At 38.6% G+C, this 27,860-nt stretch overlaps 1 protein-coding gene across 1 annotated transcript in view; it reads left to right on the top strand.

Annotated features, from left to right (window-relative positions):
• Positions 1-7,761: 7,761 nt before the first annotated feature.
• The window catches only part of CCDC88A (coiled-coil and HOOK domain protein 88A), a 72,207-nt gene continuing 52,108 nt past the window's right edge, over positions 7,762-27,860 (top strand). The window contains exons 1-4 of the mRNA XM_086744132.1: positions 7,762-7,788; positions 8,334-8,718; positions 8,837-8,937; positions 27,411-27,519. Of these exons, the coding sequence (XP_086600258.1) occupies positions 8,656-8,718; positions 8,837-8,937; positions 27,411-27,519 (273 nt within the window). The 5' untranslated portion in view covers positions 7,762-7,788; positions 8,334-8,655. The remainder of the gene's footprint in view (positions 7,789-8,333; positions 8,719-8,836; positions 8,938-27,410; positions 27,520-27,860) is intronic.

The raw sequence follows: 27,860 nt of genomic DNA on the forward strand, positions 1-27,860 counted from the left end.
AAAATATAGCATTTTATAGGTATATAAAGCTGGCAAGAAGAATCCACCCAAGGAAGATATTTAGACACTGGAAAGGAGCATACAGGAAACAGCTGTTGATATGACAGTGGTTCAGAAAATCCTAAGCAAAATGAACAAATGTATCACTGTAGGTTTTAGCAGGAAAAAAAAAAAGCTCTCATAGAAAGACACTTGAATAAAAATTTTTAAAATGGGGTAGATTTGGGAAAATGGCAGGGTAAAAATACTAGAGAATAAGAGAAAGGGAAATAGCTAAGAAGTTCAGATTTGCTAACACATGATAGTGGTCACTATTTGAATTGCTTCTACTTAACATCATTTTTTAATTTAGTATAATGCTAGCTATGATACTGCGATTGTATACATAACAGGAACCTTGGAGTTCCTTCTCAAGATTACTTCTGTAGAGAAAAACCTAGGTACTGTTGCCATCCACCATGAGCCCATTCAGTAGAGACAACAGAAGTGAAGATGATATGCACGTGCCAGTAATTGCGGGCTACAGAAAACAGCACTAGTGCTTACTGTGATTCACTAAAACCTGCTCTGAATCAAAGCTTGGGAATTTTGAGGTGCCTTTACAAACCTTTATGGCATATTTTCCGGAGATGAACAGGAACAGGTAAAAATTCCAATTTTGCGTTAATCTCCAATGAAATTGATTTCACAATTAAACTAGTATCACAGTGAACTGAACCATCTGGCCATAACGCAAACAAAGAGGTCTAACAGTTAACAGTGGCCTCTGAAAGAGGTGTGAATGAGTATGCTGTCCCCAGTTTTAGGTGGCTTATGATCAGCGCTCTTGCAAGAAGCTTAATCAGGAATGCTCTCATCAGTGTAACTACTATTTTAAATTCAGCATTAGTTATTTTTTCTTGACCTTTATTTTTTTTCTATTACTTAGTTAAAATGGTTTAATATCAGTCTCTTTAATGTAATGATTTAAAAGAATAACTTGTGTTTTCTTGCCCTACAAGCTTGTTGAAGGATTTTTCCCAAAGGCAAAATAGGGATTTCTTAAAACCTTTTAATTGTTTCACTAGTATTTCATAGAGAGAAAAGCTGCTTTCAGACATAAATAATTTGACAAATATCCAGGGGTAAAATCAAACATGAAAATGAATAGATAATCCTGAGGGAGGGAGCTCAGAAGAACAGATTTGAAAAAAAGGATTCTACTACAGTTATATTCTTAGTGCTGTGTATTTTTCCTTCTTGTGGGCATAACTAAGTCCATGTACACAAACTGAATCTCAAATGTGGAAATGTATTCCATTCAGTTCATGATTTACTGACCTTGGGAAGATCCTAAACGTGTCTCCAGATGGTGAGGAATGCCTCTCTAATGAGACACGCTAACATCAAAGGTGGTGCAGGGCTCTATGTGAAATGGAAGCTAATAACTTCTGCTGAGCTGATAAATATGGTTTTCATGCCAGCATTGCCCAAGCTACTGGGATCAAGTGACATCAAGACCGCAAAAACGTGGATGAAAGTAGGGAGGCACCACCAAGAGTCTGTGGCAAAGGATAGGGAGACGATTACCAGTAATGTGGTACTGTGTGAAGCAAAGCAAACTTAATTTCATAATAAAACAGAACTGAGGCAACTGGAGTTTGAAGAGGTAAGCAAGTTCTTCACAGGGGATATAAAACCTCTTCTGTTTTGTTAAGCTGAATGGCAAGAGTGCTCTATACTAAAGGGAAATGCTAGGGAAGAAAACCAGCTCAACGTTTCTGTATGCCAAGATGGCATAGTGCTGTTGATACAATTACGGTGTCTTGCTTTTCTAGGCACCTATCTGCATATACACAGCTAGCTGTAATTGCTAACAATTAGCAGATGGGGCTGCACTTTGCTCTGTGTCACAGGAAACGCGCAGCATGCTCTATAATTCTTCTTTCTGACCCAGTTCATTAGAAACTACTCGTACTGGCAGGAACTTGTTCGACAGAAGGCATGTCAGCAAGAGCTTTTGCTCAGTCTCACTCCACTGGCCACAACAGAAGTTAGTACCAATGCTATTGTCCTAGTAACTGCTGTTCTTGCTGTAATGTTTAAGGTTTGCTTTCAGGAAAAAAGAAAAAAATCTATTTAATTTGCAATGCAGCAAATAACAAAGGGAAGTTCATAGACAACTTTAGCAGACAGTCTTGCAGTTAGAAGATGAAAGTCAGAAAGACAAATGAATGTTTTAATGGCTAAGCAGGAAAAGATCTGAATTGATTTAATACTAAGTTCAAATTAATTTTTTGCAAGGCAGTATTTCTGATGTCTTTATAGGAGTCTAAGGCTATGGAAATGTTTAGGCATGGCTATTAAATTTAAAAATAAAGACAGATACTTGGCTGTTTATTTTTTATCAGATCAGCTGACTTGCCACAGTGTAACATCCTTCCTGCCAGTCCAAGTGATTGAAAAGGAACCAAAAGCTGTAAGCACCTCCCTCTTCAGATGAACAGCAGTATTAAATACAATACTTCCATCAACTGTTTCACAGTTTAAGTACCAACGTAGCTCTTCAAAGAGATAAAATAAGCTGTCTGATGTGTAACTCAGTGATAGAGTAGGAGTCTGAATCTGGCTCTACTGTTGCAGTTCTATCGCTGTCAATATACTGCACTGACTTCTCTTGAGCTAAAGACGCATTTAAAAAAAAACATAATTAAGTACTTGAAGTTAGAACTTCAAGTCATTGTTCATTTTTAATAACAAAAATTAATAACGGAAGTCACTGCTACATTTGTGTGAATCTGCTAGATTGTAATTTGAATTGTAATTCCATTGAACATGATGGATTCAATATCCACACAGCTAAACAGGAATCAGATTGATGTGGTTGTGTTAGCTAGGCATGGCTGGAAATGGTAAATACCTGTCCTTGGAACTAGCATTGTGCCTAACGGGAAATTCTGATGCATTTGCATCGATGCTGATGCGGAGAACCATTCTGGATTGCAGATATCCATATAGGTGATTCCTTGTCTGCTGTCATGTATTTCTTCCTACTTTGTATAATTGGACATAAACTGTAAAATGTCTGGGGTCTGTGAAAAACCTTAATGGACAATTGCCCCTTTCCCCAGGCCCCTACTGTTTTGTTCTAAATTTTAACTCAAAATACTGTCATTCTGAGGTTACTTACAGTTCTTGCTCACAAAGTTCCCTTACAGTTGATGGGGAATTTTGCTTGCGTTGGAGGGGTAGCAGTGGCAGGGATGAAATCTTCAAGAATTGTTGTGGAATTTCCACTTCTTTATTCATAATACAGAGGGATTTCCCCTTCTTTCAACTCCTGTGAAGCAAGAAGTAAATTTTAGTCTACTGTACTTGTGGGACCTTTGGGAATTCCTAGCCATACTTAAAAAGATTCAACCCCTCAGTGCCCTTACTCTTCCCTTTATTGCCCCATCTATTCCTATATCCTTGATTTGTTAGGGAAACAGATTCCTCTGGGAGCAAACATAGGACAAGCAAAGTGACTGTCCTTGTCATTAGCTTGCAGATTCCACTGGCCACTGTCCTGTTAAGTCAGCCCATATTCAAAAAATTCTAGTTTTGACTGCACTCTCATAGCCTTGCTGCGGATCCCAAGCATCCACGCTTGGTTCCCGTTTTGCCCTCTTCTGAAGTTTCGTGGGACCAGGCAAAGGCTTTGCAAACCGGTAGCGCAGATCAGCATGCAAAAACAGCAGCAAAAGCTTTCCCTCTGCCACCTCTTTGCTTACGTAGGAGAGGAAGAGAAAACCACTGTCTGTTGCAACAGCGAAAGATGAATAGATTGTTTATACTCTTCTCCCACAACAGCCCCCCTCCCTTGGCTCGCTGTGGGCAGGGCTGACCAGAAATCTTTTGACAAACTCTGAGGTAAATGAGGTTGTACACAGTTATGCTTTCCTGCTGTCTGCAGACATAAGGCATCGAGTTGTGTTCTAGTCATTCTTTTTCAATATTTGCTTTGCAACAACAGGCATAGGAAGTCATGCCATGAGAAAAACAAGCTGAAGTGAGATCATGAAGTATTTCTGTAATTTGCAGATCTGAGGTCTAGGCACAGATTGTTTGTAATTTCTGTGTCTTCTGTGTAGAATCTTTGTGGTGCCAACAGAGATGCAACAGAAATGAGATGAGGATGCTCTACACGTAGAAGAACAAATGCCACACTTCAAATAATGAGGTTAATGGCTAAATCTGTTCTTTCAGAAATAGTAGGCCACATGCTATACTAAATTACTGACAGGTTTGTTCTAGAGAATGGAAATGTGAAAGAACAAGACTGTTTTTCTGTGCCTCTTTTCAAACTATAAAAAGGATAATTTTTTAGTTCCAAATATTCCCGAATATGCATTCCTAGAATAGTTAAAACTATCAAAACTTAATCATGTTTGTGCATTTTATTGTTTCAAAGTAAAAGAATTGTTCAAACTATCTTATCAGTTCCATTAGAGCCAAAACAGAGTATTTTACTTTCCAAGGAGAAGATAGAGATGTAATTTCAAATTGAATCATACGATTAAGCAGAGCTGCATATGCACTAATGAAATTTGAAAGCTAGCAGTGTGATCTTTAAGGAGGTACGCAGTGCTGGGATTACGGGAGGAGAAGCAAAGATGGGTTCTTACCATCTTAGGTGGCTCACTGGTTGGCTAACTGAGGAAGAGGTACTGGTTAAGCATACACCTCACTAGACATCTGAGAATCCAGATGCTCCACCCCAGAGGCGAAGGAGTGGAGGGAAGAGGATTTCAGTCAGCTCACACTTTGAGACATAAGCAACCACCTGCTACCAGACTTCTCTATTTCTGGGTCAGTTAACTCAAATTGCCAGCTTCTTCAACTGGTACTGAATTGTAGTAACAAAGTTCCTGGATTTACCACTACAAGTGTCATCACCAAGCTTGTTTTTAGGAGTATTCCCAGGTAAATAGCGCTAAAACAATGCAGCCAAATATATCACAAGCTACAGGTTATAGAGATGTTGCCTTGACACTTAACGTAGAGCTGTGACTTCTAAGTATCTCCTAGATCAATACGCCTGAAGGCTCCTGACAGCTACGCTGAAAATGGAAGCCTTCCATATTCAGTTTGGGATCAGAAAAACAACAGAAAAGACAAACATTTCTTCCTGCATTTTATTTCATTTCAAGGGATGTCTGTCAACCAAGGGCTCAGCAATCAAAGGTAGCCAGCTTCCTGTCTTACAGCACGTGATCTCAGCTCTTAGATGGCTGTGTTTTAAATAACTCATTTGCATTGCTCTGCAGCTGAGCACAAGCTGTCCACGGCAGCCACAACAGGACAAACCTGGCTACACCAGCAATCACCAACAATTTCCCCCTGATGTATAGGTATCCTGCTGCTGCTTACACAATGATCATCACTAAAGGCAAGTGAACAATCTCTGGCTTGTCCAGTTTCTTCTAGCTATTATTACATTGTAAGAAGCTACCCTTTCAGCAATTCCTTCTGATTGATGTCTGTGTATACCTGAATGAGGTAAATATTCTTACACTTGGTCTGACAAAGGGTAGGCTACAGAAACTATAGAGCTTCTTCACAGGTTTTGAGGGCCAACTGCAAGCCCTCCTTTCAAAAACACCTCAAACAAAACCCAAACCCCACAACCAAAAATAACTCATGACTGTTGCTGTATACCTTTTCTGAAATTTACTCTTGTACTAACCTTCAGTTCTAACAAGGAATTGTAAATCACTTGAGATAAAACAGCTTACAATGTATTTAATAGAGATATCAGGCAGTATTTATCTAAAATACAATAGTCTTTCTGCAGGAACAGTGGTCAACAGTAATGCTGAGAATGCATGCATGGTGTGGATGAAAGTAAAACCATCTAAAACTGTTTAATCAAATCTTTCTCAATGTTATGAAATCCCGGTGTAAAATATTTTCCAGGAACTTAAGAGCCAGCCAGTGTTATTAACACGTGACTACTACATGGGCTATCAACTTCTACTAGCTAGTCTCTAATTCCTAGAAACTGCTTTGTGCCAAAGTCATTACTGCCTAATTAGAGCCTACAAGAAAAAAAAAAGAAAACAACCTGATGAGCCAAGGAAGTTCCATAGTATTGCATGCACAATTGCATATTATATGCTGTTGCCAGATACAGGGAGCTTAGCGGTTGGTTAGTCAGGCTTTGACAAAAATGCTTTTGTAGTTGCTTTTAACGGCTAGTAGTTTATTGGCAGTTATTTCACCCATGGATCACTAGATTCTTATTCACATCCAAGACCGCTGATTTTTTTTTCCCTTGCTCTTTCTTATTTCTTTTGTTTCACAGGAGGACTATGAGTTCATTCTGAAGATCTGGTTTGGGAGGGAAAGACCTGATTTTTGCTGAAAAGGTATAATTGTGAGAATCAAAACAAAGTCATTTGACTATGCAACTTTGCATAGAAAAAACGTCCCTGGAATACAAATTACATACTAATATTTCAAGGTCTGTAATTTATTTTTCTAATCTTTCACTTAGACATTCTTTTCAGTCTCACATATGGGGAAAAGGTCATGATTGGAATTTTTTTTCTAATCTTGGACCATTAGGACAAATACTATATCCAGTATTTGGGTTAAAAAACCTAATCTGTTTAGCTGTTACTGTGATGTTTTTCAAACTGACTTAATTTCAGTCACTTCTACAGCACTGTTTTTTGGTTTGTTTTTTTTTTTTTTTTCCCCTCTCTCTGTGTAAAACTAAAGGTATCTGGAAAAGTGCTGCTGCAATTTAATTTATACTACATGGAAGAGAAGCTGGATTTAGCCCGAGATTTTGTAAAATGCTTTGTCAATAAACGACATAATCTATTAAGCAGATACGGTCTCGTATGTTAAAGCAGTATTTGAGATGGGAAACACAAGTGGCAAGAGACAGCTTAAGGACAATAGCTTAGGCAAGCAAATTGCTTGTCATCATTTGCTCTTCTGTAACCAGGTCGCCCCGCTTTCTCCGCGCCTTTCCCCGCTAAATCCCTCCAGAAAGCTGGATTTTGTGTTAACGTGGGTGTGTCAGGATTTCACCTCCTTCAGAGGGAGGAAAAAAAAAAAAAAACCCGCAGAAAACCCAACCTTCTCCTCTTTCTCCCTCCCCCGAAAGGCGGGAGTGTGTGGTTGGGTGTGCGGATGGTTCGATCAATCCCCCATTTTTCACCTCAAGGGCGTTAGCAACTCCCCTTCCCTACCTCCCTACCTTTTTTTTTTTTTTTTTACCTCCCCTTTTTCCCCCTCCCACGACGGCTTTTTCCTCACGCCCACCATTTCCCCAAAGGGGGAACCGAAGAGCATCTTCCCTCCCGCACCCCGGGGGCTGAGGGCAGACCCGCTCCGTGCCAGGGCCCCCCGCCGCTTCTCCCTCCTCCTCCGGAGCAGGAGGCCTCCCTTCTTTCCCGCCTTAGCCTCCCCCCCTACCCCGCCCCCGCCGCGCGCTTTCACGCGGCGCGGCCGTTGGGCTCGCGCGCGCCGCCGCCGCCGTTGGGCTCGCCCGCGCGCGCCGGGCACGAGCCCTGCAGCGGTTTACCCGCCCCGCCCCTTTCTAAATTGCGCCGCCATCCCCCAGCCGCGGGTTGGGGGGGGGGGGGCGAGGAAGTGAAGGGACCCGGGTTGGCGGAGGGATAACCGGCTGCTGCACACACACACACGGAGAGCGGGGCGGAGGGATCCATACGCTGGAACCGCCCGTGAGGGAGGGAAGGGAGGAAAAAAGGAGGGGGGCGAGTGATGCGGCGCGGCCGGGCTGGCTGAGGCGAGGTGGCCGTTATTTGGGAGAAAAGGGGGGGAGGTGGGAAGCGGGGCTGGTGCTGGGGGTGCCTGCGGGGAGAGGGTGGTGGTAGGGGGGCGGGCGAAGAGCCGGGCTGGGTCGGGGGGTGGCTGAGGGGAGAGGAACGGGGGAAGGGCGAGGTTGTGGGGCGAGGCGGCGTGTGCCGGTCCTGTCCCTGGCTTGCGTCGTAGTTTAGTGGAAAAAGGAAGGGGTTAGAAAAGGGAACTGGTTTAAAATAGCCTCCCATCCTTGCTGGGCGCTGCTTCCCTCTCTGCCTGTGCCATTGCGGGGGGAGGCTGCGGGATTCTCTTGTGTGCAGAGGCAGCCTGGGGGGCTGGGGGAGGGGGAGTTGGGGTGTCTCTGCCCCTCTTTGCTTCCCCTCGTCTGAGGTGGTTGTTTTTTTTTTTCTTGTCGGGAAGGGGCAGGATGAGCTTGCAGAGTTTTACTGGAATTTCTCTTTCCTTTCTGAGGAGCTGCCGCTGCTGAAGCAGATTTTTCCTTTTTTTTTTTTTTTTTTTTTTTTTGTCTGATGCAGAATCCCAGTAGCTAGGCAGCCTCCCTTTTTTCTTTCCTTCCTTCCTTCTACCCCTTCGGTATGTAGGAAGGGAGAGGCATCAATGGAAAAGCTGAAATCCGCGTAGATGGACTCTCGGATGCATTTTTTCTTGAAAGAGGAAGCTAAATCCCCGTTGCCAGTGCACTGACTTTTGTTGCTGTTGCTTTGCTTGGCGAAAATGGGGTTCACTTACTCCAGCTGAATCCGTGGAGCGTTTTGGAGAGTTGCTACAGTGAAGGACTTCTCATATTTTTTTTTTGCATCAGAGGAGCTACATTGATGTTAACCGTTTTTTTGTGAAATGGAGAACGAAATATTCACACCCCTTTTGGAGCAGTTCATGTCTAGCCCTCTTGTCACCTGGGTAAGCATTCATCCTTCCTCGCACGTTATTCATTTATTTGTTCATTGTTTGAAGAGAAGTGCCTTGCGGCAGAGAATGAGGTGGAGTTAGTGTCACGGTGGTGATGATTATGTTTTAGGTTAAGACATTTGGACCGTTAGCTGGAGGAAATGGGACCAACCTGGAAGAATATGTGGCGCTAGTGGATGGCGTGTTCCTGAACGAAGTCATGCTGCAAATGTAAGTGTGTGCGAGTTGTGCCTGGGGTTGATCTTTTGCTGTTGTCTTGGTTCTCCTGTATGTTTTGCTTTCTTAGAAAAGCTCTTTTTTCCCTCCATATTGACCTTGGTAGATGTCTTCTTTTTATACTTGAAGCAGTCATGTGGGCAGTTAAGAGGAGACTTTGGCACGTAGCAGATACTCTTTGCAGTTTAATGTCCAAGTGATGTGTTTTCAGGATGTATAGTGTAATACAGGCTGAATCATGATATATATAACTTACTGGAAAACTGGATGACTGTAAATAGCTTCCCAGATTTCCACTAAGAAGCATAAAGGTTCATTCTACTGTAAGTCGTGCTCATAAACAAAATTTTGAATAAATTTGCTTGGCTAGTAAGATTTTAATACATATCTTGGTTCATGTGACATGCAACTTAAGGATCGCATGCGAGTCACATAATGTTGTTTGCTGAGCAAATGGACTGTTCTTTAACTCCTTCCACTTTCTTTTTCACAGTTCCAAATTAGAGTCGATAGCAGTTGTGCAGTAAAGCTGATGTTTTGATTGAGAGTAGAGAATGTTTTCTGGCTGTGAAGCACAGAAGAAACATTTTTGTATGGTTTTATAAATTGTTTATTGAAAATTCTGATTGTTAGAAAAAATTCTTTACAATTATAGTGACTTTTTGTTAATCACAGTTTTGACTGGAATATTGCCCACTACTGTAATGCTAGAGAGTAACACTTTTGTCAAGTGTCTGGTGATCTAATCATAAAAATGTTACTAGTGGAAAAAATTTCTCCATACCTTTTTTTCCCCTACTATTTTAAATCTTTACGGAGAAGTACATCTTTTGTTTGTATAGGTGTGAAAAAATGTAGGCTTATGAATGGCAGGATAGATACATCAGTGCGTGAGCAGCTTGTGGTGACAGTTGCTCCTCAGGAGCGCTGCTCAGTGATGGGCCTCCTTTTACTCTGTTTATAGTTTTTACTCGTATTTAGTACTTTAAGAGTTTTTATTGTTGGTATTCATCTTGTATAACTAATCTCTGTAAAAAGATGTACATGTTAACCACGTTTTAGTTTGAATTCACATCCTTTTGAAACCAGTATTTTCTGTGTCACCTACTTCTGTGAATTCCAAGTATTTACTTCCGTAATACAGAGAAACATGGAAAACTTGGTGGAATTGAACTTTTTGAAAAAAAATACTGAGTATATTTCTGGCATATTTTAATAAGAATTTTAAGTGATACATTCAATTAAGCATACTATTTTTATTTTACAATTTTTAAATTTTTTTCTAGATGTAAATTAAGTAGCTTGTCAATTTTGACCGTGCATTTAACATGTCGATCTTCTGTTTGGTAAAAGTGTTTGATAACTGGACGGCAAATTTAATACTGGGACTGGAACAAGGTGATGTTGAAGAACATAGTCTTGAAATTAAACTTTCTCAGCAAGTTTTTGGAATACTGACAGTATGAATTGATCTGATACAGTGTGGTGGGGTACATATATGTGCAATGGGAAGCTGCAAAGACGGCACATGCTTGTGCTTAAGGCACTGTACGATGAATATGGCTTTGACTTTGTATGTGCATCTTTGACACCGTACCGTGATTACTGTACCTTACTTAGGAGGAGTTGTGTGTGGTTGTATAAAAAATACACGTGGGAGATGTAAATTTAAAATAAAACCGTTTGCTAGTCAGAACAATTTAAAACTTCCCTAAACTAGAGATGCGTGCAAAAGGGCTGATGTGCAAATAAAATTCATTTTACAAATATATAACTACACTGGAAGGTGTATGTTGTTTAAAGTACATTTTTGAGGGACTGAAATGTGTTATGATTGATTGCTGCTTAGAATTGAAGTTTCCAGAACTATATTCCTATTTTGAAGGGGTTTTATTTGTTTTGAGTTTTTTGCCAGATTGAAAGAGGAAAAAATGTTTCATGTTTTGCGGACAGATTCCATCTCTGGTGAAGTCACTGTGGAAACTTATGTTAACATCTATTCCTGTTCACTTTGAATATCCACCTATTAAACATGTATCTTCATTTACAAAATAGTTAAAAGATGCAGCTCCAATTAAATATCAATATTACTTATTTTCAGTATTCTCCACTTTATTAGTATTTATCTATTTTCCTTTCAGTCTTAACTCCCATATGTTGAGGAAATGTGGCAGAAAAAAATGTATCACGTGACTTCAAAAGCAAAATATTTTTCTTTGAAATGTGTTGTGGTTTGTTTTTTTTTTTTTTAAAGCTCTCAATGACTTACTTCATATGAGAACTAGAGATTCATAGTTAGGAGCTATGGCACTCTTAGAAGCCTTAGAGAAATTTTTTTCTTGCGGGAGTCAACAGGAGTGCCATTTGTAGAAATATGTGGAAAGCAGCACCAGAAGTTGGGTTTTTTTTTACATGAGTTGTGTTATATGGTGCTTACTGGTTTTGAGATATTTAAGGCTGTTAGTGTTTTGGTGTGAGAATACAGCTAGGGCATGCCTGTCAGCTGAGGACTTTGTGATGTGATGGTGGTGTAGGTCAGTTCCCATGGTTGGAAAGCCATTGCAGCATTAGGTGCTTTAAAGGGTGTTAAAAGCGTGAACAAGTGGGGGCTGTTAGAGGTGCTGTGATCCTGCCTTATATATGCTTTAATAGTTACTTTATTTTTGCCGAAGTTGAAAAAAACAAATTCTGTGACTGTAAAAGTGAGTGTTAATATTGGATTAGGCATGGTTTGTAAGCAGTTACACAATCAAAAATAGTGGCTTTGCTACTTAGAGAAGGGGTTTTGTTCAGTTAAAAAAGCGTTAACCTGCCCTCAGTCAGCCTCAAGTGAGAGTTTGTCACTATGGTATTTGTTCCTCCTTGTGCTTGTCTAGACCAAATTTATTTTCAACAATTGTAATGATCCAGACAGAGGAAATAGATGTCAGCATTGGAATAGTTGCAGGATAATGGTACTGAGATGGTCGGGTTTTATCAGCATTGAGTTTATTAGTACGTCATACATGAGAGAGAATAATTCATTACATTCCTTGTGTGTCTTTTGCTTTTGACGTTTTGGACATTTTAGTACACGTAAAAGTTACAGATTCCATTCAGTGTCCAATTACATCTGAAGAGCTCTTTCTTTGCTGGTACAGTCCATTTTTTTTTTTTTTAATTTTATTTTATTTTTAATTAAGGAGAGTTCCAGTGTTATAATATTAGTTCCTAACTTGAGAGAATGTCTCTCATTTCCTGTTTAAATTTAAGTCCAGCTCTTCAAAAGTATCCAATTACCTACCTTCTGCTGGGATCAGTCAGTATCTGATACCTCTGGATAGAAACCCATCTGTCTTTCTCAATCTGAGCTTTTATCTTTGTGTTCTTTGATACAAAAAGGGGTCGTGTTCTTGAAATAAATCAGAACTCAGGAGATCACTGCAGTGGTGTTCTGCCATGACAGGGAGATGGAGGAACATACCAAGAATACTCCATACCTTTGCTGTACCTCTGTATTGTAACACTTGTAACATTATGAAGTGCACATATACTTGAGTAAAATATGTCGTGTGTACTACTAAAATAAACAAAATGGTATAATTCAATGGATTAGTCACCTGTTGCCCATCTAGGTGCAGTTACAGTAAAATAACACTTTGTTGTCCTAGAGATATTTTTCCATAACCTGACTAACACCACCTCATTTTTTTGGTCTTAGTGTTGTACTGTTTATAACTCCTCTGATCCAAAAAGATGAAGATATTCTTACAGAAACACTCATTTTCTGAGTGATTTTTGTTTTCATTTCCAATAGATCTTTTTTCCTGATATTTGTTAATTGAATTCCAATAGGATTGTGTAAGAAAGGCTGAAAGTCTTGTAGTGTGAACTGTGGTTTCCAAACTGACAAGAGTCTTACTAGTTCCTTTGAATAAAAACAAGGCAGCTGCAAGTAATTATCAGATTGGGACTTTTGTTACGTTTAGCACCACCATTAATGTTTGGTCAAGTAACAAAGACTTGAAACTGTATTTTAGTTTTAATGGTTTTATTCTATTATAATTTGTATTTGTGGAAATGGATCTGTTTCAAAGCAACTCTTGGACAAACACTGTATGCAGAATCAGAACAGTAGAGAACCAAGCTCTGATTAACTTAATCCACCGTCTGGAGAACCTGTCTGCTTTCATCACAGTGCGCCATTCATAACTTTTATCTTAGCTGAATGTATTAATTGATACTATCTGTATCAGTTGTTGCATTTAGACACGCTGAAAACTACTTCAAAGGATGAAGTATTTTATTTTCCTTCTGTTTTTCTCCTTTTTCCCATTCTCCCTGTTTTTTTTCACTGACTGGATCCACATGCAGGCCTCTCACACCCATAGAATTTTCCAGGTGGACCGACTGACTCTTTTCTTCCACCACTCTGGTGGTGTGTGCCTAGAATGTGTAGACTGCTTCATTGACTCCTTTTCTGAGCTCTCAGTCTTTAGTTGTACGCTTTTTTCCAAACAGTTGAGCTTGCCAGCCCATACTTCTGGCTTGCCTATATCTTTCCCTGAAAACTGGACTGCATCTCTAGTGTTTGAGCCAGCTGCCTGGCTCTGGGAAAGAGTGCAGGAGCATGCACTCCAATCCAATTAACTCTTTCTTGTGCAGAAGACCAAATAGCAAGAGGCAGCTTCAGCCAGGTTCTGGCTGGGCAAATGGAAAAAAGTTGTGGGAAAATTAAATCGGTGAGTTTGGCAGTAAATATATGAGCACATATTTTAGAAAAAAAGTCAAATATGAAGTCTGCACCTTTCTCACTTTCTTGAAGCAAATGGATTTGATTCACACTTTTCAGATGTGCTCTGTCAGGCTTCCAGAGATGCAAGATAGATGTCACTCTGGTAGTTTGTGAGAATTGTTGCTCTTAAAAGTGACTCTGCAGCAGTAGGGACCAGATTTTTCTTAAGGAAAGCTGAATTTATAATAGCCAGGTTTTTTTTTTTATAAAGAAGCAGATTCTTTAATAAATGGTCCAGTTGTGCACGACGGTCAAGATTGTTGGAATTCAAACCTCTTGATTACAAAAAAGGAAAAGGTACTTCTTATGGTGTAATGATGATTAGACTTGAACCTGCCTGCAGTGAGTTTTGAATTGGGCAGATGAGGTGGACATAGCCTGATACCCATATTTCTGAGTTGCTTGGGGTTTTAGTAGGTAAAGGGGAAAAAAGGTCTGGGTTGAAAGTGGAATGCTTTAAGTGTTTGATCTGTGCTTGTGTCTCTGTTTTACTGGTTTGTAATGCTTTTGCACCCTTTTCCAAAGTTGATATCTACGTTCTGTCATCCTATCTGCTTTGATTCACTTCTGTGCAGTAAACTGTTTTGTGGTTCACTCTTGTTTCTTGCAGTATTTGAAGATTACGAAGTAAATAATCTAATCTTCCTCTGCACGTATACATCCACTTGTTTGCTGTCTTCTTCACTTGCTATCTTTAGATCTTTCTTTGACTCTGGCCCCTCATTTCTTTTGGTAGTGTACTACTTATCTCATCCATCTAGGCTAGTAGCTGAGACCAGGGAATAAAAGATTGTTAAAAAACACTTGTTAATGCATACAAAGGTGCTCTATTGAGTCTACCTGTTCCATAAATAGCAATCTTAGTTGAAAGATCTAAAATCAAAACAATGCATTTCAGCATTGAAAGTGTTCTGGCAAGGAAACGGTGTATATTCACTATGGCTTTCCAGTTTTATTTTCAGTATATTTTGCATTTCACTCATATTCTATGTGCTATTCCAAAGAACTCTATGAAAATAATGAAATAAACTCAGTAACAGCTCTCTAGGCATACATTTTATGTGTTTCATTGTCAGGAGAGGTAATTAAGAGTACACTGACAAACTGTCTCCTCCTATGACATAGCTCAGTTAAGGCTGTTTTATATGTAGGGACATGTGTACTACATTGAAGACTACAGGGCGGAGATGCGTGAGCGAGGTATCGGAGGAGATAAAGCCACAAGGCACAATGCAGCATGACTGAATAGAGCTGCCCTTGCGCAAGGCAGAGCTGGCTTTAGCTAAAGTCACAGGACCTATGTGTGGAATGCCGCGAGTGTGAGCCAGAGGAGGACATCTCCTGGTTTCGCACTAGTGGCTCGGCTGCGTGCTTTAGCGGTTCAGAGGTGATGCTGAGTGGTTCATCTAAGCATCGTTTCCCCTTAGCACCATTGAGGCTGGGTGAGCTTTCCAGTTACAACTGGCTGTAGTATTTCTGTTTGCGGGGCTCGCTTTGCTCTTTACCTGCCTCTCTTTCTGTGCTGCCACTGTCCTGTCTCCATGTTGTAAGGAAAGGCAATACAGAACTTGCTCTGCTCTGATTTTTCTACCAGAAAGGTCAGTTTGCCCAGGTGGCAGAGATGCCTTGAGCCACCCTAGAATGTTGCCATGTTGTTGGTAGCATAGCAGAGATAAATTTCAAAGTTTCTGATTAGTTAAAAATATCTCACATGGGCTGATCAGCTTGCATCTTTCACTGCTGTGGCAGTGTTTCTTCAGGTTCCGTGGCTAGTTTGGGGATCTCTATACCACAAACCTTTCCAAAGTATTTTGCTGTGCTCTGATCTTTCTTTTAAAAACTAACCTAGTTAACTGACAAATTGGTTGCTAAATCAAGCACATCTTAATCCTATGCTAAATTTGAGAAGCTTACTTCTAGATTTTCCTCATTTGTTTCTTCTGTTAAGAAGAGGCTTTTTAGCTTTGTGTTCTTTCATATGTTCTTCTTATTTTTTTTTGTTCCTCCTCCTTTTTTTTCTAAACTAAATACCAATTTGTTGCCTTCCTTGTCTTTCATACTGTACCACTTTTCCCTATGTAGTAATTATTTAGAGATCAGGACATTTTTTTGAAATGCTGCTTTGTTAGAGCACATGACCTCAGTGGTCAGAGATTATTTGGTAGTAACTGTGTGGGAGCCTGTTTGTTTTTTTGCTTTGTTTTAGAGAGTCCTGTATTTGTGCCATAAGATGCTCCAAAGAGGCATGGCCTCTTGGACAGCTGGTATTAACGCAGTATTTACAAAATGCCCCTGCTTTGTTTCACTGGACTGGTTGATATTAAGGCATTGAATCGAAGCAAGGCTACTGCTTGACGCAAGCTGGGTTGGTGTGCTTTCCCATTGACTGAGGAAAAAGCAAAAATTACCTTATGTTGTGTTTTTGGATTGGGAAATAGTAAGGGATGAACTCGTAAGCATCTTGTGTTGTATTCCTAGCTGTTAAGTGGATCTTTGAATCTCTGTGGCACATTTAGATATATTCAAAAATTTGCTTCCTTTTCTATAGTGATAGGAGATAGAGTCCACGTAGGTTTATTACAGAATTTTATGTTATTTTAAGCTGCAGGGAAATATTTGCTCCAGGTTTTTTTTGTGTGTGTGTGTGGTATCTTTGTTTTTCTTAAATAAGCCCTTGAGCAAAAGATGTCTGGTGTAATTTCCTGGTAGCTTGGGAGTATACTTGCTGTATATTTAGTGTGTTGTGTACGCCAGACAAAAATAAAATACAGATACTAGTTGATGTATGATAGAATATAGACAAATTACATCCTTAAAGTGCTGGTTTGCATCTTATCAAGAATATTAATATTTTAAGATAAAAGAATGCACTTCTTTTACAGGCCCTTATATGCTTATCTTGTAGCTTTGGGGAGTTAACAGGGATAAGGCCCTTCAGGTACTGCTCTACTTATATCAAAATCAGTAGGGGCTTGTACATTTATTGATGTGTGTACAAAATTTGCAACTTTTCGGTGTGCTAAAGCAATGAAGTTGCTCACGTGGATGAAATTTTTGTGAGAAATGTAACTTATTTTCTTTGGCAATCACCTTATATCCAGGAGCTTTACATTTGAATTTGTCTCATTCTCTGGAATAATCTGTACAAAGGGCTCGGATGTGTCACTTGATAGTCTAAAAATTGGAACAGAAAAATATGAGATGTGTATTTTATTGTTATTAATTTACTTATAGAAGGTTTATTGTGCTTTGTAAGAAAGGGAATTCTAGAGTCATGCTGTTCTAACCAAAAGTATTTGATGGAAATCTGTGTGGCACTGTTTTTGCAACGCAGGATCTTTTTAGTCACTGAAACTGCAATATTCAGGTAGCTGTGGTGTCATCTCACTAGGCTGATCTCACACCAGTATTTCCTGTGTTTTTTAGAACTCGGTGTGCTGAGATGTTTCCCTATGGCCAGACTATTTTGAATCTGAAGTTCTAACTATTTTTGAGGATTTATAGCTTCAGCAAAATTCAAAGTAAATAATTAAAGGAATTAACATTTTTCCAAATCTTCCAAAGGAGAAATTATTTTTTGGTACTGCTATGATTATCAAAGCCAAGTACATACTGCTGTGGTCTTGGAAGTTGGTTAGGGTAGAAGAGAAAAACTTGTACATACAAATTTAATAATATCTTAAAAGGGATTTATTTTTTAAAGCTTAAATAAAGAAGACTGCGTAAAGGTATATTGCCTTTAAAGCCTACATAAGTTATTTTCCCTTATATTAATATTTTAGATATGTTAGCCTGTTAGCTCCACAAATGTCATTTGCTAAGGACAATAAGTGTTTATTTGTATCTCTACTGCTTGCTGCTTCCTGTCTGTGGTGATGACTTTCTGGCCCTATTATGCTTCTTTTATAACTGTTTCTGATGTGTCTTCCAAACTACTACCTGTATGTTTGCAGACTGTTCTTTCCAAGGCAGACTGTAAAAATATTTTCTCACTTTAATGCCCTCTCATGATTCGTATCAAGTTATATTGCATCTTGTGATCTAGATCTGTGAGTGCTTACTTATGTGAAGCTAATCTTACTGTTGTCACAGGATTGTTGTGGGTGTAAATGTTTGCAGTGTTTTAACGGTCAGTTACATTGAGGTGTTAATCACAAAGACAAATAGTTTTCAGTTGCTCTGTTAAATAATATTGGTCTGAATAGATCTTAAAATTTGAACTAATTTGAAAAGTAAAAAACATTGACCCTCAGAGGGAAAATAACACATGGTGCTTAAAGTAGAAAGTAAAACTTCAGTACTCATTATCCTCAGTACTTTGCTCCTGTGGTATGTCCAGCTTCTTTCTTGCTTGTCCTTTGTAGACTGTATGCTGCTGCATCCTGTGCTGCCTTTCTTGTTTCGGTTTAATTTGGGAAGTAGTACGGTGCAAGTCTTACAGCAGTTTCATTCTACCTGTTCAAACAATATTTGCTGCTAGCCCCTTTGCGATTAAAAAAAACCCAAAGCAACCAACCAACCAAAAGACAACCTTGTAAGATATTTAGATTTATTGAAGTAGTGAAAGTATGTTTGTCAGACTTCCTGGTTCTCATCTATTTGCTCAAAAAATGTTTTGTTTGTAAAGTTATTTCTTCTAGGAATTATCAATTATTTAATATCTGGGAGTGTTTATTTTGTGTGACAGTGTTTTAAAGTGTTCTGTGATGCTCTGAATCCTGTAGATTTTCCTTTCCATCAGTGAAACTTTTTAATTTGGTGGAAGCCAGCTTACTTTTTGCTAGCTGTGGGGCAGAGGCTGCTCCACATTTTTATTGATTGTTGTGGGGAGCTCACCCAGCTTACACGGTTTAGTGATTCACTATTTTCAGTCTTTGTCGGAAAGCTTGTTGTTTTTTTTTTTTTTTTTTTACTTTGTACCTTTTAGTGCAATAGGAAAAGGGTACATCTGACAGTCAAGTTAAAACAATGGTAGTAAAGTTGTGATAATAAAGACAGCTGTTGCTCTGTAAGCTTGGAAGTTACGGATTTTTGGGGTGCGTTAATTCTGTGATACAAGTGTGTGCTTAGTAGATGACAGGTGAGCTGTTCTGTTTCCTGTCTTATTTTCTCCTGCATTTTGTTCACCCGTATGCATCTTCCTTGTTACTATTAAGGAAAAGAGAAAGGACAAAAAATAAATCTGGGTTATTCTGGTCTCTGCTTTTTTACAACCCTGAGAGAGAGAAATTAAAGATCACTCACCAGATCTCTTGAATATACTATAGTTTTGTCTGGCTGTTTGCACATTCACCTGTAAACCTGAGAGTGTACAGATGTGAGAGGATGCCTCTTTGTGCAAATAATACTGCCAACAGCAGGACCAGCAGAGCAGTTGTTGGTCAGGACATCCCTGAGGTCGTGAGGCGCAGCAGGTTCATATTCATGGAGAAGGGAGAGACAAGGTTACTCACACAAAGGCTTGTGGCACTGCTTCAGATACAGCTATTCTAGCACGCTTCAACCGTGAGTAATTAGGCAGCTCTGCTGTGAGTGCCAACCAGAGCTTAGGCACTCTGCAGCTACCCTGTGAGTAGTTCAGCCTGGTCAGACGCTGCAGAGCTAAGGCAGGGAGTAGGAAAGCCATCTGCGTGTGCTCTGTATCTACTCATATGTTCTTGGCGGTGTTCCCTGTGATCCCCAACAGCCAGCCAATTTGTTGTAGGCCACTTGGTTGTGGTTTTTTTTAAAGTAGGCGTAGGGCTTCAGCCTCCCAGTAGTTTATAATGTTGGATGTAGTCCTAGGAAATGGAGGTTTGTGCAAGGGACAAAAGGCTTTTGATTAGTTAGACCTACTTCCTAAAACTCCCAATAGCATGACGCAACAAAACCTTTGATAAAACTTTTGAACTTTTGGCACATACAGTCAATCTTTGCTAAGTGCAGAGTTAGCAAAGTGTCCTTAAATTGAGCTATTAATGTGCATCTTATTTTGTGGTAAACAATATATCTGCATTTGCAATTATATCTTTAGATGTTTGAGCAGATGTCTGCAGAACTACATGACCATTTTAGCTGTGCATTGATTGCTGCTCGAACAGTATTGCCTTGAGGGTAGAAGTACAGGCGTTTTCCAAGTAAGAGGTAGATTGTCATAACTACCTGCGAAAAAGGCAAAGAAGAGTGGTTAGTATAAATAACAACATTTTCTTACTTTTTCCAAGTTAGGATTAGAGCATCCTTTAACCGTATCCTGTGGAAGTTCACACAGCACACAATGGCTAAGCAGGATTCAAGAGGGAACACTTGAGTTAATCCAGAATGTGCGTTCCTTGTGTGTTCAGCAAGTCAGGCTGCGGCTCTGCAGTTGTAACAGTTATATCTGCATTGTGTAATATCACCAGGCAATCACCTCGTTCAATATCGTCAACACATTGCAGCCTCAGGGCTTCCATGTTTTGCATGATGCTCTTCAAGAGGTGGAAGGATTTTATTGCCATCTCTTTTTCAGATAAGAATGTGCCGAGTTAGTTCTCTGTATGCTTCAGCAGTGGCTAGTCTGTGTCATGAGTTACTCTTTAGGGAAGTCATCCGTTTCAATCAATTCCTATCAATGTAGATGAACATATGCCAGAGCTATAGAAAAGGAGTGACAATTTTTTTTCTGTATCTTTTTGATAGGTTTAGCATTGAAATACCCTTTGGCAGCAGGAATTGTTTGTACTGATAGATGCAGGAGGAGTTTGGAGTAGCCATCTTCTCCAGTGTTTCTGGAATACGCGAGATCACGCGGTTCAGATACTGACAATATTGTACTTCACAATCTGCCCCATTCTTTGGTACAGTAACTCCTGCTGACCAACCCTTTCACTGTGAGTGGTAATTTAAAAACTGATCAAATAATTCACTGGTGAAAGCTAGTGCTCCTTTTGTCCTGTATGCAGAGGTGCTTCTGATAACTTAATTGCCACAGTTTACTGCTTTGTCTGGTGTTGCTTCAAATGTTTAAAACAAATTGGAGATTATCAGTTATTCTTCAGTTAATGCCCTGGTTTTGTTTTTTTTTTTTTCACAGTAAAAGGACACTACTGTATTAAATTTCATATTTCTTGCTAATAGTAAATAAAGGAAATGCTGCTTTATCATTTGAAATCTATACAAATTCTGATGTCAATGATTATTGAAATATTTGGCAGCGAGTGAGAGTGAGCCTCAGTATTCCAATTAAAGGAACTTTGTGAAAAATGTAACTATTGGATAAGCAACATTTATATGTAGAAGTAAATACTGTGCTACTGTAAGCTAAAACACAGAGTAAAGTCAATATTTATTACCCTTTGAGATGTACACTTGCGTAGAATTTTTCCCAAAGTACGTGTTTCAGCATTTCACTGTACTTAACAAATACATTCAAAGAATGATATATTTAAAATTAGGGTACGTTGTAATACTAGACTTAGTCATTAAGTACCATCAAGGAACAGATGGCAAGAGCGGACACAACTGGTTTGCAGTCTGCATAGATTTAAGCATGAAGCCATTAAGCTATCACATTCCCATTTCTGATAGATTTTGGTCAATGAAAAATTAAAGACACATAATCCCTGATTATATGAGGTCTCAATCTGTAATTCATGACACTGGTAGTATTTCAAAATCACTGAAGTTCTCTTTGTAATGAGTAGTTTTAAACTAATGCATTATTGGGATAGATGTTCTTGTCTGGTTTTATTGCAATTGAAATTAATGTATCTTGTCATAAGTAGGTTGCTCTTAAATGTAAAATTGCTTAAGGGTATCTTTTAAACTGCTCTGCTTCCTATTGACTTCTGGACAGATTTGCCCTATTTTGCTAGGCTGTTTGCCGCTGAAGCAGTTCAGTATCTCCACCTAATAAAGGGAGCGGTTCAGAGCATGTATTGCCTTAAAAATATTTATAGTGTAACTAGCACAGTAGCCCCTAGAATCTTATATTTTTAAAAAACTTTTTTTTTTTTACAGAGGTGTAGTTTAGAACTGATTTATTTTTGAAATTAATTCGTTTGCATCTTGTATTCCCAACAGCACACACGAGCTCATTTCAGTGGTATTGGACCAAATTTATTCTAATAAGCAGAATTGTTTAGTATTAGTAGAAATGCAATAATTATAAAAATGTTCTGGGTCATAAAAATTAAACAATTCAACATATGGAGGCAAGTAATTTATTACAATCTGTCATAAATTAGCTGCCAAAAAAAAAGTAAACTAATTTAAAGATGCATGCTCTTTAAAGTGATACAGATTTTGATGATTTATGTTTAGAATGTTACCTTTCTGTATGAAAAATATTTACACATTATATTTAATTCATTTTTCTCATTAGTTATTTCAAATGCTTGATAAGAAAATTAGTACGTCTATTCCTGGCTTGGACCAGTCTGACAAAATACAATTACACAAACAACGTACAATAGAAAAAGCGTAGCTAACGTCATGGTATGTTATTTCTTCTTTGAGAGGAACAAGTTAAGGCACCAATACTTAAACTGCTTTTCTGAGAAGATGGACTGTATTGACTAAATTAAGATTATTTAAAATAGTGGTTTGTGGATTGAGGAGACTACTGAGCTTTGAGAGAAAGAGGCCTGGTTATCAGTATTATGAATGAAGGTGGCTTATTTTTTTAAATAAAAAAAATCACCTGCTGAAGGACCTGATAACGGTTCTTTTAGTAACAGTGCGTGGTGCGAGAAGTGATCTGTCAAGCCTGGTCTTGGCTGTGCAATATACTTCTGCAAGTCAAAACTGACAGCTCAAACATAATCTGAAAGCTAGAAATCGGTGACTGAAGATTAGGGAATGCTGGTAAATACGACCACTGAAGGATTCTTCTGCCAAGTGGCCTGTAATTTAAATGTTGAACTTTCAACATGTGGGTCATTTTAGTAGGTAGTGTATTGATATTCTGTGTTTATAATCATTTATATGACATGATGTGGTTAGAAAGATTTAGATTACCATAGTAGAGAGGCAAAGTCCCATTTGCACTAGAAGGTGTTGAGGCAAGGATTTCACTCTAGGAAGAGTTAGAAATAATTTTTTTTTCCAAGTAAAAGTCATCCTCACTATTGTTAACGTGTTGATTGAGAGCATCAAAGACAACTTTCCTTCCTCGTTTGAAGAATAATTACCTAGTACAACAATCTTTACAAAAAAAGTGACCAAAAGACCAAAAAAATACAACTTCCTACTAGCTGTAGTGAGTATTGAGGCTACATGTTTAATTACATTAAAAATTATTTCTAGAGATTAGTAGTGTTAGTACTGATATTTAAGTAAGTTAATTTTAGCAGTTCTCAAGAACAAGGAGTTAAACTTCTTGTTATCATAATCTGTTTGAAAGTTCTGCTGAAAATTGGTATGGGAACTTTAGGTTTTAGATTTCTGTCACACTTACAGCCGTAATATTTTGAAAAAAAAATAAAATTATGAAAATAAATTTATTCTGTGCACCGGGTTGTCCTGAGGCTGACATTCTGATTTTTAATTGTTGATAGTCTACAATAGCAGAGGATGGACCGTGAGTTTTTTCAAGTGGTAAAGATACAGTTCCGGAGCACATCTGTGGCCCAAGTTTTCCCAGCAGAATTAGCAATCTCAGTAAACTGTTTCCTGCAATTCATGCAGGGGAAGGAAAAAAAAAAAAAAGTTGAATGATTTCTGTTTTAAGATACAGGAATTAATCGTTTTGACCCGAAACAGTGTAACTTTTTTCAAAAGAGAAGCCTGAAATTTCCATAAAATGTAGGGAATGTGTGTCAGCTGTTGAGTTGGTCTTGATAGATGAAGACATGCACTACATAAAAAATAAATCAATTTAATATATGTTTAGGGGTATACATGGGGTGAATTGGTGGAATAAGAGTGTTACTTTACTTTCAACGGTAGTATGAGTTAACAAATTAGTAAATCTTTAATGTGTATCAACATTAACTTTGACACAAGACTAATACCACAGAATTTCTGATTACCTTTGTTAATGCGTAATTTGACTGAGTTGATCCATGTGCTGTTGGATTTCTAAGGATTAAGGTGGAGAAGATGAAACGTAAGAATGATTTGTTGTAGTACTGTTGACAGAGTGCTAAAATATTCTACAAATGCTCAAGTAGTATCTGTTAGTGCATGATTTGAGATACCAATTATTTATTTTTGTACTGTGAGGAGAAATGCTGGTATTCAGGAGCCAATTTTGGGAGCAGGTGTAATGACACTCTGCAGGTCCTGATCTTACCCAGATGTTGCAACTTCTGAGTTCAAAAATTTATTTTCATATTGTCAAATAAAACACAGAGCGCATGTGCTGTATCTTTGGTGTATGCCAGTCCTAGTAGTGAAATACTGTACTGCAAAACATGAAGGTGGCAGTGGTGACAAAGGTGTGGAACTAAGAACTTGGGTCCTAAGAAGTCTTGGGCTCTAATTACCCTTCTTTTTTTTTTTTCCCCTTCTCCACACAGATACCTGGCATTGATTGTTTCTGCTCTTGTTCAGAGATTTTTTCATTTGTGTTCATTTCCTATTTGTTGTATTGGGATAGTAACAATTGTTTGTCTTAAAAGTGTGTGAAGGTTTATGTTTGCATACTGTTATGAAAACATAGTGCTATGCAAATGTTAAAGGTTTTGAAATGGGAAAGTATAAAGGCTGAGCTTTTATGACATTTTATGACATTTGTGTTTTGAATTCTTGTGGTTGCACACTAATACATGTGTTGATACTAAAAGAAGAGCTATTACGATACCCAGGAAACTCTAGTGCCCTCTGTTTTGAGTGCTCTAAGGGGAGAGTCATCTGAAATGTATGGCTGCAGAATGCTGCTGAAGATGATGAAAAAGCCTGGAGATAATCCGATAGTCATTAAGGTTAAAGATGAAGATTAAGGGCCCAAATCTGCCTTTTGGAGATATGAATGTAGAAATAGGAGACTCCAGCTGATCTCTGTATGCCATCAGGTCAGCAGGATTTATCCTGGATTTTCTCTTCTAATTTTAACAAATTTGAATGAATTTAGTTTGGAAAGGAGTTCAGTTCTGCAAAGCAGGACATTTTTAGCCCATTTAGTTCCTTTTGCAGTTACAGGTTGACTGAATTAATAAATCCAAGGTGACATCTTAGTCGCATAGTTTTGGCTAATACGTTCTAAAATGTACTTTAATTGTTTGTGGTATTTTTAGGAACGTGGTGATGAGCATTTAGGAATGAGGCAATTACCCATGTAAGAATCTGTGTCCTAATTTTTTCTAGATACATGTTCATATATATGAGAAAAAGTATGCTATGCTTACTGCTTTTCTTTTAAACATGACTGTATTGGGGGTGCATTTTATATATGATCTGACTTCCTTTCCCACCAATGTTCGTTCTCATTATTCCTGTTCATGCTTACAAGCCAGGAAATGCTGATAGCAAAAAAACTGAAGAAAAGACATAAATATGTCTTTTAACAATTCTAACACGCTAAAACCAAAGAAAGCTGTTAAAGGGAAATAAAAGGGGTTTTTAGGTAACAAATTTAAATGAAAAATATGTAAATTTTATCTATAGCAACGCTCGTATAGGGAGCATGTGAATCTACTGATCTAAGTGATAAATTGCATCAGAATAAATCACGATACTACTAGGTTCAGTGGAGTAGAGGGAATAGCTCCTTTGGGGGGGTTGGTTGTTTATGCTTAACGTTACAGTTGACTCGAGTATCTGTATTGAAATGTATGAATCACCTGAATATCGATGGTCTTGTAGAGTACTTACATGTAGTTTCTTTAGATAAAATACACATCTGGTCTGTATGACCCGTGTTCTTTTTCTGATGTCCTCTGCACAGCTTTCGGTTTGTGTCCATCAGTAGCATCTGGCTTTCAGGTTGCAGGTCCTAGGTGTCCTGTCAAGCTAATTCCTGCTGACCAGTGACCTTCTCCATTCAGTCTCCTCCTGAGGAGCTCTGCAGGAATAGGCTGTGGGGTGGCCATGCAGTTTCTGTTCTCCCGGAGCAGATGTCACCTGGCAGTGCAATACACCCAAGTAATTGAGGGAAGGCCTATGACGAGCCTTTGCATGCTGCTTGGAACCCAAGAGATTCACCTGTGGGAAAAGTACAAATGCAGACCTTCCTTGAAGTATGACTCTAGTAACTGAAGCATCATCTGTACCATGCATAGAGTAATAATCTCTCTTTTAGACAATACTTATAGCAAAAATGGAGGAATTGGGTTGGTTTTTTTTGGCAATGGCTTTTCTTTTCCCTTGGTATTTGGTTGTGTCCACTACAATATTCGTAACTTGTATAGCAAGCTATTCCTCTTTCTGTGTTTGATTCCTGAGTATAATCCTTTGCCTGTATGTGATGTTATTGAATTCCGTTATACTGCTATCACCCCACCTTTGCACTTTATCAGGATTGCTCTCAATTGCCATGGTGTTCTTTGAAGGTTTTTTTGGTGTGGGTTTTTTTTTTTTGTTTTACTCTTCCCAGTTTTTGCCAATGGCAGTTCTGTATTCCATTGTCTAAATCATTAATGACAGTGTTGAATAAAACCAGACGCAGCAGACACATACCCTTGCAGGAACCTCCAGTTTGACAGCGAGAAGTTTGTAGTTTCTTGTTTGAGTGCAGTATTACAACCAGCTGCACACTTATCTGACAGTAATATCATTAAACAGTAAAATAATATCATTAAATATCAGAAGTTGCACTGTGCAACTGCGTCAAGTATCTTTGTAAAAGTTAAGAAACTCGACGTTGGCCATCCCTTACGAATTCTCTAAGCTTTTTACAGGGTATCGTGGGGGAGTTGCATTGAGTCTGCATTGTTTTCCTTGAAAAATCACAATGAATGGTTGTCAGTGTCTTGTGTGTGGTTAATAATTTGGTATGTTATGAGGTATTGAAAAAAGGTGACTCATCTGCATTTCCTCAGATTCTTTCTACACTGAAGGAAAAAGGGATTGTTTCCCTCTCTGAAGCCAGGACAAACCAGAGAAAAATCTGGTAGTATGTGAGAGTACATGACAAACACTCCCATCAATAATCCCTTTGTTGACAGATTTCAGTCATCTGTAAATAAATTTAAAATAATCTAGTGTGTATTAGCATGATTAATTTCATATTCCTCATTGTTCTAAAAGATAAAACTTACATTCTGTTTTTGTGCCTCACGATGGTAAAATAGCATTGTATAGTTTTTCAGGATATAGACATCCGTTAATGTAGCCAGACTGAATTCTGTGAGTCGTAATTGTCTGCATCAGCGAGAATGATTTCTGATGTCTGCAGTGTGTGCTGGAATATTTACGTTATAGCTGTGCTCTGCTTTCTGTATTCCGTTGGCGGTGAGGCTGCTTCTGGAGAACTGCAGAGCCACAAAAACTTTCTTCTTATATTCTTTGTCTGGTAATTGTGATGGGTGCTCCCAATTACATACTGCGTTATTAGCCAGAAAGGGTGCTAATCTGACGAGCCCTATCGGAGACAGATGTTTCGAGTTATGTCTTTCTGCCTTTGGCAGTCACTTCCACAACTCCTAATTGGAGGGGAAAAAAAGGCGTGGTAACCAAGACAAGAAGTTGTTACCCTGGCACATTAACTGTACCATTTGTTTTGTATAGAGAACTTTAAAGATTAATCTTCAGTGTGCTTAATTTATGCTGCTTTTTTTATTTTTTTTTTTAGTAATCCGAAGTCTGCTAATCAGAGGATAAACAAAAAAGTAAACAATGATGCTTCATTAAGGATTCAAAATCTGTCTATTTTGGTGAAACAAATAAAAACTTACTATCAGGTCAGTAATTGTTTCTTCTATTACGTTTTGTCTACAATTGTTTCCAAGTTAACTTTTATAGTTATACCTTTAAGGGTAACAAAAATAAGATTAATATTTTGAGATACTTGTATGGATGGTTGTTTATAAAGCTGGTCAAATTTTTAATCATGCTTAATTTACAGCTATAATAGAGTCTGGAGACACTTGTATGTGAATGATGATCTGTTTATATAATAGATATTCTGCACCTTTGATTACTCATGTAGCACATTAGCAGTATGGGTTGGTATTTTCCGAATTGAAGCAAGTTTTGGGCCTATGAGAGAAACTTACATGTGCATCTAGGCTTGTCAGTGGAA

This window comes from Chlamydotis macqueenii, chromosome 3 (genome assembly GCF_036417535.1).
Source record: "Chlamydotis macqueenii isolate bChlMac1 chromosome 3, bChlMac1.mat, whole genome shotgun sequence".
In the NCBI taxonomy this organism is placed as follows: domain Eukaryota; kingdom Metazoa; phylum Chordata; class Aves; order Otidiformes; family Otididae; genus Chlamydotis; species Chlamydotis macqueenii.